General features: G+C 40.9%; 1 protein-coding gene, 1 non-coding gene and 1 pseudogene across 4 annotated transcripts in view; 1 reads left to right on the top strand and 2 right to left on the bottom strand.

Annotated features, from left to right (window-relative positions):
* The window catches only part of NUP98 (nucleoporin 98 and 96 precursor), a 140,291-nt gene that overhangs the window by 62,653 nt on the left and 56,517 nt on the right, over positions 1–21,121 (top strand). For all 3 annotated transcript variants that reach the window (XM_053560822.1, XM_053560823.1, XM_053560824.1), the window contains exons 13-16: positions 7,557–7,690; positions 13,549–13,736; positions 15,793–15,909; positions 17,846–18,144. In XM_053560822.1, coding sequence (XP_053416797.1) covers positions 7,557–7,690; positions 13,549–13,736; positions 15,793–15,909; positions 17,846–18,144 — 738 coding nt within the window. The remainder of the gene's footprint in view (positions 1–7,556; positions 7,691–13,548; positions 13,737–15,792; positions 15,910–17,845; positions 18,145–21,121) is intronic.
* Positions 1,994–2,865, bottom strand: LOC128564884 (40S ribosomal protein S2-like; annotated as a pseudogene).
* Positions 15,344–15,480, bottom strand: LOC128566222 (small nucleolar RNA SNORA21). Its single transcript, XR_008374508.1, has one exon. It is a non-coding gene; the product is annotated as a small nucleolar RNA SNORA21 (small nucleolar RNA).

A 21,121-nucleotide genomic window follows, 5' to 3' on the forward strand; every position in this document is an offset into this window, starting at 1 on the left:
TTTGATTAATAATATGCTTTGTATGTTATGTGCAGTATATTCTGTATTCTTACAATAAAATAACCTAGAGAAAAGAAAGTGTTATTAAGAAAATTAGGCTGGATGGCTTGGCGCCTGTGGCTTAAGTGGCTAAGGCACCATTCTTGTACACCTGAGCTGGAGGGTTCAGATCCCGCCCGGGCCTACCTAACAACAATGATGGCTGTAACCAAAAAATAGCCGGGCATTGTGGCAGGTGCCTGTAGTTCCAGCTACCTGGGAGGGCGGAGGCAGGAGAATCGCTTGAGCCCAGGATTTTGAGGTTGCTGTGAGCTGTAATGCCACGGCACTCTATCCAGGGTGACAGCATGAGGCTCTGTCTCAAAAAAAAAAAAAAGAAAAGAAAATCAGGCAATCAGTCTGGGCATAGCTTATGCCTGAAATCCCAGCACTTAGAGAGGTCAAGGCAAGAGGATTGCTTGAGGCCAGAAGTTCAAGACCATCGTGGGCAGTATAGAGAGTCCTTGTGTCTACAACAAAATTTGAAAAATTATCCATGTGTGGTAGTTTATGTCTATAATATGAGCAGTTCTGGAGACCTGATGTAGAAGGATGGTTTGAGCCTAGTAGTTTGAGGTTGCATTGAGCTGTGATCATGCAGCTGTACCCCAGGTTTGTCTTGCCTTTTTTTTTTTTTTGAGACAGTGTCTCACATTGTCACCCTCAGTAGAGTGCTATGACGTCCATAGCTCACAACATTCTCAAACTCTTGGGCTCAGGCGATTCTCTTGCCTCAGCCTCCCGAATAGCTGGGACTACAGGCATCCAGCACAACACCCGGCTATTTTTAGAGGTGGAGTCTCTGGCTCAGGCTGGTCTCCAACCTGTGAGCTCAGGCAGTCCACCTGCCTCAGCCTCCCACAGTGCTGGGATTACTTGTGTGAGCTAAGGTGCCCAGACTTTGTCTTGTTTTCTTGAGTGGCAGAGGTGGAAGAAAATCTGTAAAAGAGTGGACCCAATAAACCTTAAACCTATGTTGTTCATGGGTCAAGTATATTCCACTTTGAGTGTACTCTGAGCGTAGTTTAATCTTTCCTGCCTTCACTCCTCTGTCTACTTCTTTCCCCTATAAAATTGCTATATCTTCTCATTTCTTAATTTTCTGCCTCCCTTTTCATTGTGGCTTATATAGAAAAATTTTAATTATTTTTAGCCATGCATTTTAATAAAGCTTTATAGAGAGAGGAGGTGAATTAAAATTTAAATTGATCTCTGTATGAATGTTATACACAGCTTTATCATTATAGATGATATTTTAATTTTACTTTTCCTTATTTTTCATTGCTTTTATTAAGAGGCAGCATAAATATCATTTTTTACTTGGATAGCTTTTTGACTGACTGACTGTTTTTCAGACTCTCACTTTGTTGCCCTTCGTAGAGTGCTGTGGCGTCACAGGTCATAGCAACCTCAGACTCTGGGGCTTAAGCAGTTCTCTTGCCTCAGCCTCCCAAGTATCTGGGACTACAGGCACCTGCCACGCCCGGCTATTTTTTGTTGCAGTTGTCATTGTTTAGCTGGCTCGGGCTGAGGTTGAAACCACCAGACTCGGTGTATTGGCTGATGCCATAACTGCTGTGCTATGATGCCGAGCCTTTTTTTTTTGTCCCTGAGACAGAGCCTCAAGTTGTCGCCCTGGGTATAGTGCCATGGTATCACAGCTCATAGCAACCTCCAACTCCTAGGCTCAAGCGATTCTCCTGCCTCCTCCTCCCAAGTAGCTGGGAATACAGGCACCTGGCACAACGCCAGGCTATGTTTTTGTTGCAGCCGTCATTGTTTGGACTGGATTCGAACCCACTAGCGCAGGTGTATGTGGCTGGTGCCTTAGCCACTTGAGCCACAGGTGCCAGGGCCCGAGCCTTTTTTGACTTTTTTTTTTCCAATGGTATGTACTTTTATCTTTTTTTTTTTTTTTTAACAGACTCAATTCACTTTATTATTGTATAAAAATCCTATGTTGTAGCCACAGCTGGAGCCTGGGTCCTCTGCACAGAGACTCTGGTGTGGGTCGTGACAAGATGGTCAGTGAATTCTTGGTAAGGAGACTTGGTGAACACTGTCTCTTTCCAGAGATCAGGAGTGAGATAGCTGTAGGTCTTGGAAATGGCATCAAAAGTGGCCTTGGCAAAGTTGCCCAGGGTGGCAGTGCAGCCCCTGGCTGAAGTGTAGCAGTCATCAATCCCAGCCATGATTAGCAGCTTCTTAGGCACAGGCGCTGAGACAATGCCAGTTCCTCTAGGAGCAGGGATGATACGTACCAGCACAGAGCCACAGTGGCCTGTCACCTTGCAAGGAACAGTGCGAGGCTTGCCAATCTTATTCCCCCAGTAGCCTCTCCGCACTGGGACAATAGAGAGCTTGGCCAGGATGATGGGACCTCGGATGGCAGTGGCTACTTCCTTGGAACACTTAACACCCAGACCACCGTGACCATCATAGTCCCCAATAGCAACAAACACCTTGAACCTGATCCACTGACCAGCGCGGGTCTCTTTGTGCACTGGCATAATCTTCAAAACTTCATCCTTGAGAGATGCCCCCAAGAAAAAAATCAATGATCTCAGATTCCTTAATGGGCAGAGAGAAAAGATATATCTCCTCCAGGGATTTGATCTTCATATCCTTGACCAGGCGACCCCGCTTGGTGACCCGCATCCACTCTTTGTCCTCGGCCTTGCCTCCATGAGCTCCACAGCCTCGGCCCCGGCCCTGACCCTGGCTACGGATGCCGCTGCCGAAGCCTCCACGGAAACCACCATGGCCTCCCATTCCAGGGCCCTTGGGTCCTCCAGGCCCTCCCGCTGCACTGGCGTCATCTGCCATTTGGTGTTTTCGTCGGAAAAGAAGCTTATCTTTTTTTTTTTTAATTGTTGAAGATTCATTGAGGATATAAGAAACCAGGTTATAGTGATTGCATTTGTTAGGTAAAGTCTGTCTTACAATCGTGTCTTGCCCCCAAATGGTGTGGCACACACCAAGGCCCCACCCCGTCCCTCCTTCCCTCTCTTTGCTTCCCTCTCTGCTTTCCCCACCCCTCCCTCCTTCTTTCTCTCCTTTTGATTGGTTTTTAATAATCCATCTCTTTTTTCTAAAGCCAGTTAAAAGTTCTTGACACAAGAATTTAATACTAAATTGTATACATTTACATTAATGTACATTTAAAATAAATTGTGTTTGTAGGATGTGCATCTTTGCATCAGATTCTTAGAAGGTACTAAGTTAGGAGGAGATACTTTAGAGTGTATATAAGAGAAGTAGTAGCGTAAGTAGTACTTTCTTTTTTTTTTTTGCTAACACATCAGCTGTCTTCTCTGTATCTTGAATAAAAAAGTTGGCCTGGCGCCTGTAGCTCAAATAGCTAAGGTGCCAGCCACATACACCTGAGCTGGTGGGTTCGAATCCAGCCTGGGCCCAACAAACAACAATGACGGCTACAACCAAAAAATAGCCGGGCGTTGTGGCGAGGGCCTGTAGTCCCAGCTACTTGGGAGGTGGAGGCACGAGAATTGCTTGAGCACTGGAGTTGGAGGTTGCCGCAAGCTGTGATGCTACAGCACTCTACCCAGGGTGACAGCTTGAGGCTCTGTGTCAAAAAAAAAAAAAAGTTAACATACAGAAAGTTTTATATTTATACATAAAAGAATAAGAACTTGCTTACACACTTTAATCGCATTTTTTGTTTGTTTTTTTTTTTGAGACAGTCTCACTAGGTTGCCCTTAGTAGAGTGCCATGGCGGCATGGCTCACAACAATCTTAAGTGATTCTCTTGCCTCAGCCTCCGAAGGAGCTGGGACTACAGTCGCCCACTATAACACCCAGCTATTTTTTGTTGCAATTGTTTAGGTGTTGTTTAACTGGCCCAGACCCTGTTTGAACCTGCCACTTTACCGTGTATGTGACTGACGCCATAACCACTGTAGTACAGGCAGCAAGCCGTTTTCGTTTTCCTTTTTTTTTTTTTTTTATACAGATAGAGTTTCACTTTATCACCCTTGGTAGAGTGCCATGGTGTCACACAACTCACAGCAACCTCCAACTCCTGGGCTTAGGCGATTCTCTTGCCTCGGCCTCCTGAATAACGGGACTACAGGTGCCTGCCAGAACGCCCGGCTATTTTTTTGTTGCAGTTTGGCCAGGGCCAGGTTTGAACCTGCCACCCTCGGTCTGTTGGGCTGGCAGCCTACCCACTGAGCCACAGGCACCGCCGTCCTTTTTTTTTTTTTTTTTAAGACAGAGTCTCACTCTACCCTCAGGTGGCGTGTCATGATGTCATAGCTCACAGCAACCTCAAAGTCTTTGTTCAAGCAACCCTCTTGCCTAAGCCTCCTGAGTAGCTGGGACCATAGGCCTGCCACAATGCCTGGCTAGTTTTTCTATTTTTAGTAGAGACAAGGTCTCACTCTTGCTCAGGCTGATCTTGAACTCCTGAGCTCAAGCAGTCCTCTTACCTAGGTCTCCCAGACTGCTAGAATTATAGGCTTGAGCCACAGTGCCCGGCCTGCATTTGAATGTTAAAGACAGTTTTAACTTTTTTTTTTTTTTTTTTAGTAGAGTGGGTAGAGTGCTGTGGCATCACAGCTCACAGCAACCTCAAACTCTTGGGCTTAAGTGATTCTCTTGCCTTAGCCTCCCAAGTAGCTGGGAGTACAGGTGCCCACCACAATACCCAGCATATTTTTGGTTGCAGTTGTCATTGTTGCTTAGCAGACCCGGGCTGGGTTCAAACCTGCCACCCTAGGTATATTTGGCCAGCGCCCTTGCCTACTGAGCTATGGGCACTGCCCCACATTTAATTTTTTTGAGCAATTCCAGGTGGCCTGTGCTTGTTAAATGATAAAAATGGCTGAGTGATTTTTTTTTTTTTTTTTTTGTAGAGACAGAGTCTCACTTTATCGCCCTCGGTAGAGTGCCGTGGCCTCACACAGCTCACAGCAACCTCCAACTCCTGGGCTTAAGCGATTCTCTTGCTTCAGCCTCCCGAGTAGCTGGGACTACAGGCGCCCGCCACAACACCCGGCTATTTTTTGGTTGCAGTTTGGCCGGGGCCGGGTCTGAACCCGCCACCCTCGGTATATGGGGCCGGCGCCTTACCGACTGAGCCACAGGCACCGCCCTGGCTGAGTGATTTTTAAAAATCAGTAATTGGCCGTCAGGTAACAAAATGACCAAAGTAAATAAGAGTTCTCTAGGGGCAGCGCCTGTGGCTCAAAGGAATAGGGCACCAGCCCCATATGCCGGAGGTGGCGGGTTCAAACCCAGCCCCGGCTAAAAACTGCAAAAAAATAAAAATAAAAAAATAGGAGTTCTTAAAAGTTTTCTTGCATCTCCTTCATAGTCCCCAGAATAACACTATGCTATTAATGTGTAATACTGTGTGTCAACAAAACCCACTTTTCTATATTTTTTGTTAGCCTATAGTTTTACATTGGGTTTAGGAACATTCTGAATAGATGATGTACTCAATGCTCTTTAAATTGACATCTCTTCTAGATTTCAAATTCTGATCAAATTTGCACTGTCTAAAGTATCAGCAGTGTTTTAGTATATAATGAATACAAATTCTAAGAAAGCTACTGTTACTCATTAATTTAGCTATTTAGCTGCCTATTCTGGGTTTTTTGTTGTTATTAATACTGCTTTTGTGTCCCTCTGCATTCATGGAGAGATTTTTTTTTTTTGGAAACAGAGTCTCACTGTGTCACTCTCAGTAGAGTACTGTGGTGTCACAGCTCACAGCAACTGCAAACTCTACGGCTCAAGCTATTCTCTTGCCTTGATCTCACGAGTAGCTGAGACCATAGGCTCCCACCTCAATGCCTGGCCATTTTTTTGGTTGCAATTGTCATTGTCTAGCAGGCCCAGGTTGGGCTTGAACCCGCCACCTTTGGTGTTTGTGGCTGGCGCCCTACTCACTGAGCTATGGGCGCCGAGCCATTGTGAGATTTTTCAAAATATTTTATTTATGGACTTGGTTCCCCTTGCTCAGTGAGTAGTGCACTGGCCACATACACCAAGGCTGGCAGGTTCCAGCCTGGCCCAGACCTGCTAATGACAATGAGAACTGCAGCCAAAAATAGCTGGATGTTGTGGCAGCCACCTGTAGTCCCAGCTACTCAGGAGGCTGAGGCAAAAGAATCGCTTAAGCCCAAATGTTTGTGGTTGCTCTGAGCTGTGACACTACGGCACTCTACCCAGGGCAACGTAGTGAGACTCTGTCTCAAAAAAAAAAATTTTTTTTTTTTTTAAATTTATGGCACTCTTTTAATGTGGATTATCTTATTATATTTTGGGTTTAGCCTTATTTCAAAATGTTTTTTTTTTTTTTGTGGTTTTTGGCCAGGGCTGGGTTTGAACCCGCCACCTCCGGCATATGGGACCGGCGCCCTACTCCTTGAGCCACAGGGGCCGCCCTTTCAAAATGTTTATAAGGAAAAAAAGTGATATTTTAGCCTCTAAAATGACCTTAGTGTCATTTGATTGTTGATCACTATTTTTGCAAAGGTTTATTTTATCTTGAAAAGAGGTTCCATCAGTCAAGGTATATTGCAGATGGTTTTGTTGCCTTTTTTTTTTTTTTTTCACTTTGTACAATTGTAGATCATTAATATAGTCTTCATTATTTATGTATTCCCTAAATTCTCTGTAGTTGGTAACAAATGTTTTTACATTTTGAGAGACAATTAGACTAACTGGATGATCATTTATTCCTTTCGATGTATATTTAATTATAATATGAATATTAAATATAACTAACATACAGGGATGCCGTGACAATCATTTTCATCGTCTGTGTGCTGCTTTCTTCCTCTATATCTTTGGTTATTTTGGAATTTGCACTTATGAAGTCAAAGATACTTTCATGTTTCGGCAATGAGTCTAATTGTCATTTTATTTTTTAATAACTACATGACCCACTGTGTTCATGTGTTATGAATTTTACAACTGTTAATGTCGTGTTGGACTAAGGTTGTTTTCCAAATCTTGGCTGTTACTGGATAATGTGCAGTGAGCACTGAGTAATTTTTCTATAATTGGTTTCTAGTTTAATAAAGCCTTTGAGTTAAATTTTCATGATTGAACTTTACTGAGTCAGAAAATGTAAAAAGCAATACTTGCCCTGTGTACTGTCTTGTTGTTTTCTTTAGACAGATTAAACCAATCTATAATGTTTCTAGACTATAGCTTCTTTTTACAATTGTGCCAGTGATAGGGAGATATAAAATATTTCTTTAAGGTTAACTTTTCGTTGGCGTGACAATGAACACCTTCTGAGTAAGTTCACATGTGTATTTTTGGTTATAAATGCCACTTTATATCTTTTATCCTGTGAGCTTATTGACTCTAGATTTTCTTCAAGGTTTCCTCCACGCTTCCACCCTACCCCACCCCCTAATGATGCCACTAAGCGAGTCTAAACATTTTGATGACCACTTCTTTAAAAACAGTGCTTAGTTCTCTGCTTGCTATAAATGCATTAGGTCCTTGGTCTTACCTTTTTTTTTCCTTTTTAAAGCTCTGACAGATCCAAATGCTTCTGCTGCCCAGCAGGCTGTTCTCCAGCAGCACCTCAATAGTCTAACATACTCACCTTTTGGAGACTCACCTCTCTTCCGGAATCCAATGTCAGACCCTAAAAAGAAAGAAGAGGTAAATTTAAGGATGCGTCTGTATAATATGTACTATCTTCTCAGAGAAAGAGAAACTCAATGTATAGGTTGTAATTTCTTGCCCATGTAGATTAAGGGATAAGCAAAGCTGGGGGTAATTATTTTTGCTATATCTGGAAGACAGCCTGACAAATAGTGAAATGGGAACTGCACTGAAGAAAGATTAGGGCTAAGGGTTTTCAGCAGCCTACAAGAAATAAGAGAAGTATTACATTTCTTTTTTTTTTGTAGAGACAGAGTCTTACTTCGTTCCCCTTGGTAGAGTGCTGTGATGTCACAGCTCACAGCAACCTCCAACTCCTGGGCCTAGGTGATTCTCCTGCCTCAGCCTCCTGAGTAGCCGGGACTACAGGCACTTGCCACAACACCTGGCTATTTTTTTGTTGCAGTTTGGCCGGGGCCTGGTTTGAACACTCCACCCTTGGTATATGGGCTGGCACCCTACCCACTGAGCCTCAGGCACCACCCTATGCTTCTTATTTTATAGTTAAGCAAACTAAGGCTCAGAGAGGCTGACATTCTTCAAATCATAATGCTCTTAACTGACAAAATCAAAATTATACTTCCTAATCTTTCTCTCTCTTTCCTTTTCTTTTTTTCTTTGAGATGGAGTCTCACTTTGTAACTCTTGGTAGAGTGCAATGGCATTATAGCTCACAGCAACTTCAAACTCTAGGGATCAACTAATTCCCTTTCCTCAGCCTTTGGAGTAGCTGGGACTATTGGTGCTTGCCATAACAATCGGCTTATTTTTCTGTTTTTAGAATAGACGGGGGCTCGGCCCTTGTAGCTCAGTGGTTAGGGTGCCAGCCATATACACTGGGGCTGGTGGGTTCGAGCCCGGCCCAGACCTGCTAAACAACAATGGCAACTAAAACAAAAAAAAAAAGCTGGGCGTTGGGGCAGGCACCTGTAGTCCTAGCTAGTAGGGAGGCTGAAGCAAGAGAATCACTTGAGCCCAGGAGTTGGAGGTTGCTGTGAGCTGTGATGCTACGGCACTCTACTGTGGGTGACATAGTGAGACTCTGTCTCAGAAAAAAAAAGAATAGACAGGGCCTCACTCTTGCTCAGGCTAGCATCAGACTCCTGAGCTCAAGTGATCCATCTGCCATGGCCTCCCAGACTGCTAGGATTACAGGCCTGAGCCAGTATGCCTAGCTTACACCTCCTGATTTCAAAGTGACTTAGTTTTTTTTATTTTTCAAAGTGGCTTTGTTTTAATCTCATATAACTCTAATGACAAATGATTTTTTGTTCACTGTGATATGGTGTTAAAAATTCACACTTTGGGCAGTGCCGGTGGCTCAGTGGGTAGGGCGTCAGCCACATACACCGAGGTTGGCGGGTTTGTATCTGGCCCAGGCTAGCTAAAGCAACAATGACACCTGCAACAGAAAAATTGCCAGACGTTGTAGCAGGCACCTGTAGTCCCAGCTACTTGGGAAACCGAGGCAAGAGAATCGCTTAAAGCTTAAGAGTTGGAGGTTGCTGTGAGCTGTGACATCACGGTACTCTTCTCAGGGCAACAGCTTGAGATTGTCTCAGAATAAATAAATAAATTCACACTTTGGTCCGTTTGATCCAAGATTTTTGGAAAGTCACTTTGCCTTCTGAATCTATTTCTTTAGCCATAAAATGGGAATAATAATAATGTTCAGTTTTGAGGATTAAATAAGATAACATATACCTGGCCCATAGTAAGTTACTTAGCAAACAGAAATTATTAAATCATTTATCCTTTAGCTGTTATTCTTATTTTCTTATTTGTTAGTTTATTTTAAGAGTCTTGCTCCATTACCAAGACTGGAGTGCAGTAGTGGGGTCATAGCTCACAGCAACTTCAAACTCCTGGGCTTAGGAAATCTTGCTTCAGCCTCCTGAGTAGCTGGGACTATAAGCAGGCACCACTATGTTTTTTTACGTTTTGCAGAGATAGTGTTTCACTGTGTTACCTAGGCTGATCGTGAACTCCTGACCTCAAGCAATCTTCTCTCTTGGGGGGGCCTCCCACAGTGCTCAGATTACAGACATGAGCTACTGAGCCCAGCCTGTTTGGGATTTTTTTGTTCATTTTTATTTGGTTTGGTTTTGGTTTTTTTTAAGATGGGTCTTGCTGTATTGCCCGTGCTGGCTTGAACTGTTAGACTTTAAGCAGTCTGCCTGCTTAGCCTCTGGAGTAGCTGAGACTACAAATGCAATGGCCCAATAACTGGTTCTTTTTTTATTTATTTATTTATTTTTGAGACAGAGTCCCACTATGTTGCTCTGGGTAGAGTGCCGTAGTGTCACAGCTCACAGCAACCTCTAACTCTTAGGCTTAAGAGATTCTCTTGCCTCAGCCTCCCAAGTAGCTGAGACTACAGGTGCCCACCACAATGCCCGGCTTTTTTTGTTTAGTTGTCCTTGTTTTAGCTGGCCTGGGTTGGCGCCATAATAACCACTGTGCTGTGAGCACCGAACCATCAATCAATAGCTGATTCCTTTTTTTTTTTTATTGAGGCAGAGTCTTACTTTGTCGCCCTTGGTAAAGTACCGTGGCATCACAGCTCACAGAAACCTCCAACTCTTGGGCTTAGGTCATTCTCTTGCCTCAGCCTCCCGAGTAGCTGGGGCTATAGGTGCCTGCCACAACGCCTGGCTATTTTTGTTGCAGTTGTCACTGCTGTTTTAGCTGACCTGGGCCGGGTTTGAACCGGCCACCCTTGGTATATGGGGCTGGCGTTCTATCCACTGAGTCACAGGTGCTGCCCTATCAATAGCTGATTCTTTATTTTTTTTTTTTTTTACAGTTTGTGGCTGGGGACAGGTTTGAACCTGTTGCCTTTGGTATATGGGGCCATTGCCCTACTCCTTTGAGCCACAGGCGCTGCCCCAATAGCTGATTCTTTTTCTTTTTATATATTTTTAATTAAATCATAGCTGTATGTATTAATGCAATCATGGGGTGCAATGTGCTGGTTTTATATAAAATTTGAAATATTTTCATCAAACTAGTTAACATAGTCTTCTTGGCATTTTCTTAGCCAATAGCTGATTCTTCAGTTAATTTTGTAGGCTACATATAAGGAAAATATGAATATTAAAGTACTTTTTAAAATGCATTGTAAATATAAGTTGTGATTAGAGGAAACCTGTTATTCACATAGTCTAATTTTAGATGCCTAAATACATGCAAGTCACTGTGTTTAGTTCTGAGTATGAAAATAAACAAAAACTTATTCTCTAAGAACTTGTCATCTAGTGAGAAACATCAGACCTCTAAGCATTTAAGTAGTTCTGGCTTTATACAGTATATGCAGTATATAGAGAGAAGAGCCCATCAACTAAAGAATTGGTAAATAAAATGTTATAGGTGGAATTGTGGAATAATCATTCAGCCATAAAAGGGAATGAATTCCTGATACATGCTACAACATGGTTGAACCTTGAAAACGTGCTGAGTAAAGAAACCAGCCACATAATTCCACTTATATAACATGGCCAGAATAGCCAGATCCATAGAGGAAGAAAAGTAGATTCATGATCCCAAAGGAGTAAGGGGATGACTTGGGAGGTACAGGGTTTCTTCTTTGAAGTGATGGAGATGTTCTGAAGTTAGATAGTGATGGTTGTAGAACCTCGTAAATATTCTGTAAACCACTGAATATTATGCTTTAAAGTTGTGACTATATATTATGTGAGTTTTATTTTATTTAAAAACAAATAGAGGGAAGAGCATAGATGTTTGGGCGAATTTGGTATGGCTTTAATTACAGAACAGGGAATATTTAATTTTATTGGCTAGATACATAGAAATTGGCAGGTCTAAGTCAAGCATACCTCCAAAAGATGTAGAATTATGAAAATCACAAAAACTGGGCTAGGCATGGTTGCTCACACCTGTAATCCTAGCACTCTGGGAGGCTGAGGCTGAACCCATTGCCTAAACACATGGGTTCGAGACCAGCCTGAGCAAAGCGAGACCCTGTCTCTAAAATAGCTGGGCATTGGGGTGGGAGGCTGAGGCAAGAGAATTACTTCAGCTCACAAGGTTGAGGTTGCTGTGAGCTATGATGCCACAGGAATGTACTGAGGGTGATGAACTAATACTGTGTCTCAACAAAAAAGGAAAAAAGAAAAGTCACAAAAATTTGGAAAGAACAGAGATTCGTTATTACCAAAGCGTGAATAGTCTGTAGTAGGAAGAGGATAATAAATTGTGACAGGCTAGATATGATAGACATTGTTATTTGAAGTGATTATATAATTTTGTATATACTATTTAGGAGCAAAATGTGGGACAGAGAGAAGATGCTTTAGAAACATGGTAGAGATATGTCAAATGGTATATAAAACCAGTATATGGTGCCCCATGATCGCATTAATGTACCCAACTATGATTTAGTAAAAAAAAAAGAAACATGGTAGAGGTGCCATCTATATGAACTTGACATTTTAGTTTAGTTGTTTCTTCACTAACTTGTAGTTTCCTTAAGAATCAGGAAAAGTATTTTTACTCCCAGTACATGATGTTTGACTCATGATACTTGTTAATATTTACTAAAAGATGGATTTAATAAAGTTAATTATCAGTTTGTTTTTTTCAGAGGAATTTGGATTGCATAGAAGTTGCTTAGTCTTACTTTTACTTAAAGAATGCGCTTTTTTATTTAATTGAAAAATATTCTCTAGGTCTTAGGATTTTTGTGATGCCATTTGTTTCTTACTGTGAACAAAAACATTTTCATTGTTTTACAAAGCAAAACTATTGCAAGCAAAATTCTATTTCATAGAATGAAGAGAATGGACAAAGTATGTTAATAATTTACTTCCCTGCTACTTCCCAGTTTACCAAACACTTTTCAAATCTAGTATCTCAATTGCATTTTAAAAGTTGTCAGACAAATCCATTGAAATGGAGGGTGGGAAGATGAGTAAAAATTGCAGAAAGTGACATTCCTGTTAGTATTCACACACATAACATACATATATACATATAGGATGAGTGTCCCAAACGTGAAATCCAAAATGCTCCAGAATCTGAAATCTTGAGCAAAAGGAAATGCCTGTTGGGGCATTTTGGATTTCTGCATTTGGAATGCTCAAATAGGGAGTGTAATTGTATGTATAGTTTCAAAATCCAAAGTCTCAAATCTGAAACATTCCTTTCTTTTTTTTTTGAGGCAGAGTCTCAAGCTATCACCCTTGGTAGAGCACCATGGCGTCGTCATAGCTCACAGCAACCTCCAACTCTTGGGCTTAATTGATCCTGTTGCCTCAGCTTTTCTATTTTAGTAGAGATGGGGTCTCATTCTTCCTCAGGCTGGTCTGAAGCTTTGACCTCAAGCAATTCACCTTTGGCCTCCCAAAGTGCTAGATTACAGGCATGAGCCACAGTGCTATGCTAAATTGGGTGATAACACTTTTTCTTTTCTTTTTTTTTGGCAACAGAGCCTCAGGTTATCGCCCTAGGTAGAGTGCTGTTGCATCACAGCTCACAGCAACCTCCAACTCCTGGGCTTCAGTGATTCTCATGCCTCACCCTCCTAGGTAGCTGGGATTATAGGTGCCTGCCACAACGCCCGCTGTGTTTTGGTTGTAGTTGTCACTGTTGTTTGGCAGGCCTGGGTTGTATTCGAACCCACCAGCTCTGGTGTATGTGGCTGGTTCCTTAGCTGCTTGAGCTACAGGTGTCAAGCCAACACTTTTTTTTTTTATTGAGAGCTGAGACTTCAAGAGGTATTTAGGGAGTGAACAGCAGAAATAAGGTCGAAATTCTGTTCTTCTAATTTTTAAGGCCAATGCTATACATTTAAATTAAATCAGAACTTTCCTTGATGATTTTCTTTTGTTTTCCAGAGATTGAAACCAACAAATCCAGCAGCCCAGAAGGCTCTTACTACACCTACTCATTATAAATTGACACCCCGCCCTGCCACTAGAGTGAGACCAAAGGCTTTGCAAACAACAGGCACAGCCAAGTCACATCTCTTTGATGGATTGGATGATGATGAACCATCCCTAGCCAATGGAGCTTTCATGCCCAAGTAAGTTTATTTTTGTAAACATAAATAACAAAATATTAATGTAAAAGTAATATATAAATTATTTAAATGTATGACAATGTCATATACTTTTTTTTTTTTTTTTTTTGGAGCTAGAGTCTCACTTTGTCACCCTCGGTAGAATGCTATGGCATCACAGCTCACAGCAACCTCCGGCTCTTGTGGTTAGGGCCCCTTGCCTCAGCCTCCTCAGTAGCTGGGACTACAGGTGCCCGCCACAATGCCCAGCTATTTTTTTGTTGCAGTTTGGCCAGGGCCGGGTTCAAACCCGCCACCCTCTGTATATTGGGCTGGTGCCCTACTCACTGAGTCTCGGGCACCACCTGAGACCCTGATTCTAAAAAAAAAAAAACAAACAAACAAACAAAAGCAAAAAACAAAAATAGCCAGGCATTGTGGTTGGTGCCTCTAGTCCCAGCTAATCGGGAGGCTGAGGCAAGAGGATCACTTGTCCCCAAGAGTTTGAGGTTACCGTGAGCTGTGACGCCATGGCACTCTACCAAGGGTGACAAAGTGAGACTCTGTCTCAAAAGAACAAAAGAGAAGGAGGTTCAGGCCCATAGCTCAGTGAGTAGGGTGCCACCACATACACCGAGGCTGATTGGTTTGATCCCCCTCCCAGGCCTGCTAAACAATGACAACTGTGACAACAACGGTAAGAAAAAACAGCCAGGTTTTGCAGCAGGTGTCTGCAGTCCCACCTACTTGGGAGGCTGAGGCAAACGAATTGCTTAAGCCTGAGACTTTGAGATTGCTGTGCGCTGTGATGCCACAACACTCTACTGAGGGCAATATTGTGACACTCTGTCTCAAGGAGAAAAAAAAAAAGAGGGAGAGGAGGAAGGGAGGGCTGCCTAGGTAGTGGGTATTTTTAAATTTTTAATTTAATTTTAATTTTTAAATTTATTCAGTCTAAGATGGGAGAAGAGAAAGGATTTAAAAAGAAAAACGTATAGAAATACTTGAAATGTGTAGTGTGGAGTGAACTGAGTATCTGGGTAGAATGCCAATGAGATTCAGAGGAAGAGGATTATTATGGAGATTTCTTATTTTTGTTTTATTAATTAAGAGACAGGGTCTGTTGCGCAGGGTAGTCTCAGGACTGCTAGCATTAGGCAGTCCTCCTGCCTTAGCCTCCCAAAGTGCTGGGATTACAAATGTGAGCCACCACACCTGGCCCAGATTTCCTATTTTGATTCGAATGTTTTTCTCTTTCAAACACTAGGGTCCTCAAACTGTGGCCAACAGGCCACATGAGTTGGTGTGATTGTATTTGTTCCTGTTTTGTTTTTGTACTTCAAAATAAGAATGTGCAGTGTGTTTAGGAATTTGTTCATAGTTTATTTTTTTTAAACTATAGTCCAACCCTCCAACGGTCTGAGGGACAGTGAACTGGCCCCCTGTTTAAAAAGTTTGAGGACGCCCTGATGTATTTGAGGCCTTATGTTCTGGTTATAAACTTTTTTTATTTTTTTCTTAATTTTTTTTTTTGAGAGTTTATTAGGCACTTTCTCCCAGTATACCATTTTGGGAACACTTCCAGAGCCTCTCCCTTGACTCCATGCCTAAGCCCTTAATCCCCCAAAACATCTTGTTACACCACTGATTGAAGTAAAACAACACAAAATGCTGCCACTTCACCCAGAAACAGTGCTTTTAATCTGCCCTTTCTTGACAGCTCAATGGGTCATTAGAAAAGGCCCATTGAGTGCTTTTTGTAAAAGGCAAAAGATTTACGCGATCTGAAGAGAAACCAGAGTATTCATTGAGTGCTTTTAAAAGGAGGATGGTTGTAAACTTCTTTTTTTTTTTTTAGCAAACAAAGTTTTATTTTTAGACTTAAAAAAAATAAATAAATAAAAATAAAAAAAATTGGTTGTAAACTTCTAAACAGAGTTTATAAATGAAATTTGTTAACTCATGTAACATATATGAGATTTGAACAGATGTACACTTTTGGACTTCAGTTTTTAAGATATGTTTGTGGCGTAAGTATATGCCTGACTTTTTTTTTTTTCTTTTTGGTCTTTATTCATAGGAAGAGCATTAAGAAGCTGGTTTTGAAGAACCTCAATAATAGCAATCTCTTTTCTCCTGTTAATCGTGATTCAGAAGATCTAGCCTCACCATCTGAATATCCAGAAAATGGAGAGAGGTAAACTGAATTCTATTTTGAGTTGCTGTCAGTTAGAGAGCCCTCTTGTTTGAAGAGCCTCTGAAATTAGAATTTTATGAAAATTTATAAAGTTTGTTGAACATTGCATAGAAGTATTATACCTTATAAATGTCTACAAATTAAATTCTATTTTTCCTTCTTGAATTCTTAAGCCTAAAAATTATTGGAATTATGATTATATTGTGTGGAACTACTTTGGAATTGATGTATGTTGTTTTTAGACATGGCTAGCATGCTTTTGACAGTGGTCTGTGATGATTATTAAAGTGATAAATAATCATTGTAAGAAACAAAATAGATAGTATGGAGTATATAAAGGAGGAAGCAAAAGCATATACACTAATTTCTATTGGTAGACGTTTTTCACCATTAGGAATGTGTTTCTTTTTCATTATACTCATATAGCTAGATATTGATTCATTGTAAAGAGTGTGTATGAAAGATACATTTTGTGACCTGATTATTTCCTTTTATTATAAATCTCTTTAGATATCTGCTTCTTTTATGCTTTTTCGAGACGGGGTCTTGCTCTGTTGCTTGGTCTAAAAGGCAGTAGAGTCATCATAGCTTACTTACTGCAACCTAAAGCTCCTGGGCTCACATAATTTTTCTGCCTCAATCCTCCCAAAATAGCTGAGACTAATAGGCACATGCCACCATGCCTAGCTGAGTTCTTACAGTTGTTTTTTCAGAGGTGGAGTCTTTCACGTGTGTGTGTGTAGAAAGAGTCTCATTCTGTGCCCTGGGTAGTGCTGTGCTTCATAGCTCACAGCAACCTCAAACTCTTGGGCTCAAGCGTTCCTCAGCCTCACAAGTAGCTCACATGCCTCAGCCTCACAAGTAGCTGAGACTATAGGAGTTTGCTTAAGCTCATTTTTTCTATTTTTAGTAGAGACAGGGTCTCGCTCTTGCTCAGGCTAGTCTCAAACTCCTGAGCTGAGGCAATCTACCTGCTTCAGCCTCCCAGAGTGCAGGGATTACAGTGTGAGCCACCATACCGGGCCTGAGGCAGAGTCTTTCTATGTTGCCCAAGCAGGCTTTGGACTAACTTCTGTCCTCAAGTACCTGTCACACCAGCCTCCCTAAGTGCCAGATTTTAAAGGAATGAGCCACTGCACTTTACCTGCCTCTTTTTTAGTAAATGTATAATCATTGTGAATGTAAGGCATCTCAACCAGTTAGTGGACATTTAGATTATTTGTCATTGTTCTATTCAAAATAATGTATCAGTAAAAATCCTTAATATGTACATCTTGACACTCTCATATTTTTCTGTTTGGATAAGATTCTAGTTTTTTTTTTACTAACAAAGCCTTTCAAATACCTTAGTGATTATAATATTAAAAATCTAAAATTTTAATTTTTTTAATCTTGATTAACCACCAAACATATTAGTATTTACATAGTAGAGCATACTTTTTTTTAAACCGAAAGTTGAGATGGTCAGATCTATTTGTTTGTAAAAGTAACAGTTAAGGGTCTAGAATCTAGAGTTACAAGTAGTGTGTTAAAATCTCAACTCTAGAATTCACAGCTTTTTGACGTTGGGCAGGTGATTTTTCTATGCCTCAATTTCCTTTTCTGTAAAATATAGAAATAATTGTAACCTATTTCACAAGGTTACCATAAGTATTAAGAATTTTTTTTTTAAACATTAAGAACTTTTAATATAGGGAACTACCCAAATTGTGTCAGGTGGCACGGCGCCTGTGGCTCAAAGGGGTAGGGCGCCAGCCCCATATGCCGGAGGTGGCAGGTTCAAACCCGGCCCTGGCCAAAAACTGCAAAAAGCAAAACAAAACAAACAAACAAAAAAAACAAATAGTGTCAGGTTCTTAGTAAAAGATCAGTATGGGTTAGCTGTTATTATTACTACTGCAAAGGACTGAGTTTTCTTTTTCTTTTCTCTTTTTAGGTTTAGTTTCTTGAGCAAACCTGTTGAGGAGAACCATCAACAGGACGGAGATGATGATTCGCTAGTGTCACGTTTTTATACTAATCCTATTGCCAAACCCATTCCTCAAACTCCAGAGAGTGCTGGAAATAAACATAACAGCAGCAGCTGTGCGGATGATACCATTGTTGCATTAAACATGCGTGCTTCTTTGCGAAATGGGCTGGAAGGAAGCAGTGAAGAAACCTCTTTCCATGATGAGTCACTACAAGATGACCGAGAGGAAATAGAAAATAATGCTTATCATATGCATCCAGCAGGTCAGATTCAGATTGATAAATGGTTAATTTCTTAGCAGTCACTTGAGATGACTTGTTTGTCTTTTGTCGTAGATTTTTTTTTTTTTTGTACGAAAGGTTTTTATTGGCGAGGGAGGGATACTGCAGAGCAGCACCAAGGAGGAGAGAAAAGGGGGGGGCGGAGAAAAGAGAAGAGAGAGGAAAGGGAGAGGCGGTGAGACTGAGACAGACAGGAAGAGAGAGGAGAGGAGAGAGCTGTCATAGATTTTTCATTGTAAAGGAAGTCAGCTATCTGAACTTAAGTTTTCGTCATATTTTATATAGGTTAATGTTTAAACACTTTGTAATTATATCTTACATGATTTCTAATTCACAGTTTTTTTTGACCTTTGGAATAGGTAAAATTGATAAAAGCCTTTAATCACCCTGGTGTAATTTAAAGTTTATAGGCAAAGAGACTATCATGATACTTTCCCTAGCTTTTTAAACTCAGATAGGTTGCTTGTTAGTTAATTAAAATGAGAGTGTTAATTACTGAGATTTGAGTTAAATTAGGTATATGAACCATGATGACTGACATTTTTATAGGCCTTCAAATGATAGCTATTGCTGTGGTTATCACCTCAGTTTTGTGCTTCCCACTTCCAACAAAGACTAATCCATTAAACAAACAATATAAATTACAAAATTGGGGTGTTCCATCTTTTTTGCTTTTTTTGTGTAATTTAACTTCTTGTTTGGGTTTTTTTTTTTTTTTTTTTTGGTAGAGACAGAGTTTCATTTTATGGCCCTTGGTCGAGTGCCATGGCATCATACAGCTCACAGCAACCTCCAACTACTGGGCTTAAGCGATTCTCTTGCCTCAGCCTCCGGAGTAGCTGGGACTACAGGCGCCTACCACAACGCCTGGCTATTTTTTGATTGCAGTTCAGCCGGGGCCGGGTTTGAACCTGCCACCCTCAGTATATGGGGCCGGCGCCTTACCAACTGAGCCATAAGCGCCGCCCTTGTTTGGGTTTTGGTCCACATTCCTTTTTTTTTTGCTGAGGTAAAATTTACATGTAATGAAGTTCACAGAACTTAGGTGTTTGTTTTTTTTTTTTTCTTTGAGACAGAGCCTTTATTTTGTTGTCCTCAGTTGAGTGCATGGCATCATAGCTCACAGCAACCAATAGCTCTTGGGCTTAGGCAGTTCTCATTCCTCAGCCTCCCAAGTAGCTGGGACCACAGGTGCCTGCCACAATGCCCGACTTTTTTTGTTGTTGCAGTTTGGCCAGGCCTGGGGGGTAGGGGGGGGGGTTGAACCCGCCACCCTCGGTATATGGGGCTGGCACCCTACTCACTGAGCGACAGGCGCTGCCCTAGGTGTTCATTTTTATTAATTTTGACACAATGAAAAAATAAAAATAAAAAAATAATAATTTTGACACGATGCTCAGGTTTCCAACATTCCTATCAAGATAGAGAACTTTTACCCCGAATAGTTTTCACCCTAAAAGTCCCAATTTCCAGATGTTAACCATGGTTGTGGTTTCTGTCATATGGATTACTTTAGCCTATTCCTAGACTTCATATAAATAGAATTATAATATATCTGTTGTCAGTGATTCAGTGTAATTTTTTTTTTATTTTATTCATGATGTGTTCCCACTTTCAACAAAGACTAATCCATTAAACAAACAATACAAATTACAAAATTGGAGTATTTTTAAATTACTAATGTCATATTCCATTATAGAAATATGCCACATCTTGTTCATTCTTTATTAACATTTGGATTGGCTTTTTTGTTTCATTTTTTAATATTTATTCATTTATTTTTATTTTAGGTTAATGTGATGGTATAAACAACTAGGTTACATGTTTTCATTTGTTAGACTCCCTCTTGTAGTTGTGTTCCACATCCAAGAGGTTAAATGGGAGCACCCCAATCCCCTCCCTTCTCTTCTTCCCTCTCCCTCTTCCCTTGTTCCTGCCCCCTCAACTTGAATTGAGTTTTTCTATAATGTGGATGTGTATTAGATTGTCTGCTGGCTTCATATTAGTATTGAATACATTGGACACTTGCTTTTTCATTGTTATGATACTTTACTAAAAAGACTGATTTTCAACTCCATCTAGGGTAATACAGAAAGCTGTAAAGTCTTCATCTTTTTTATGGCTGAATAGTATTCCATGGCACACATACACCATAGTTTGATAATCCATTCCTGAGTTAGTGGGTTGTTTACATTGTTTCTACATCTTGGCAATTACAAATTGAGTTGCCATAAAATCTTCCCCGTTTCCCTGAAAATAAGACATCCTCTGAAAATAAGACCTACTTACAGGAAAGATAAGACGTCCCCTGAAAATAAGACCTAGAGCATCTTTGGGAGCACACCTTAAAATAAGACACTGTCTTATTTTTGGGGAAACAGGGTAGTGCAAATGTCTTCATGAAAAAATGATTTTTTTCTTCTGAGTAGATGCCTAGTGGGATTTTAAGATCAGATGGGAGGTCTAATATGAGTTCTTTGAGGATTGTCCATACTTCTTTGCACAGAGGGTGTATCAGTTTACAGTCCCATCAACAATGTAAAAGTTTTCCCTTCTCTCCACATCTGAATCAGCATCTGCCACTCTAGGACTTTGTGATGTGGGATGTTCTCATTGGGCTTGGGTGATATCTGAGGGTGGTTTTGATTTGTATTTCTCTGATGATAATGAGCATTTTTTCATATGTTAGTCATTTGTCTCTTTCTTGGAGAAGGTTCTGTTCATGTATCTTGCCCAGTGATAGATGGTATTCTTTGCTCTTTTTTTGTTGATTAATTTGAGTTCTCTGTAGATTCTAGTTATCAACCCTTTGTCAGATTCATAACAGACAAATATCTTTTCCCATTCTGAAGGTTGTCTATTTGCTTTAATTGTCATGTCCTTAGCTGTGTTTTTTTTTTAGTTTTTTTAAAAGCCAGTATCTTGCTGTCTCCAGTCACCCAGACTGGAATGCCATGGC

This window comes from Nycticebus coucang, chromosome 14 (assembly GCF_027406575.1).
Source record: "Nycticebus coucang isolate mNycCou1 chromosome 14, mNycCou1.pri, whole genome shotgun sequence".
NCBI lineage: Eukaryota > Metazoa > Chordata > Mammalia > Primates > Lorisidae > Nycticebus > Nycticebus coucang.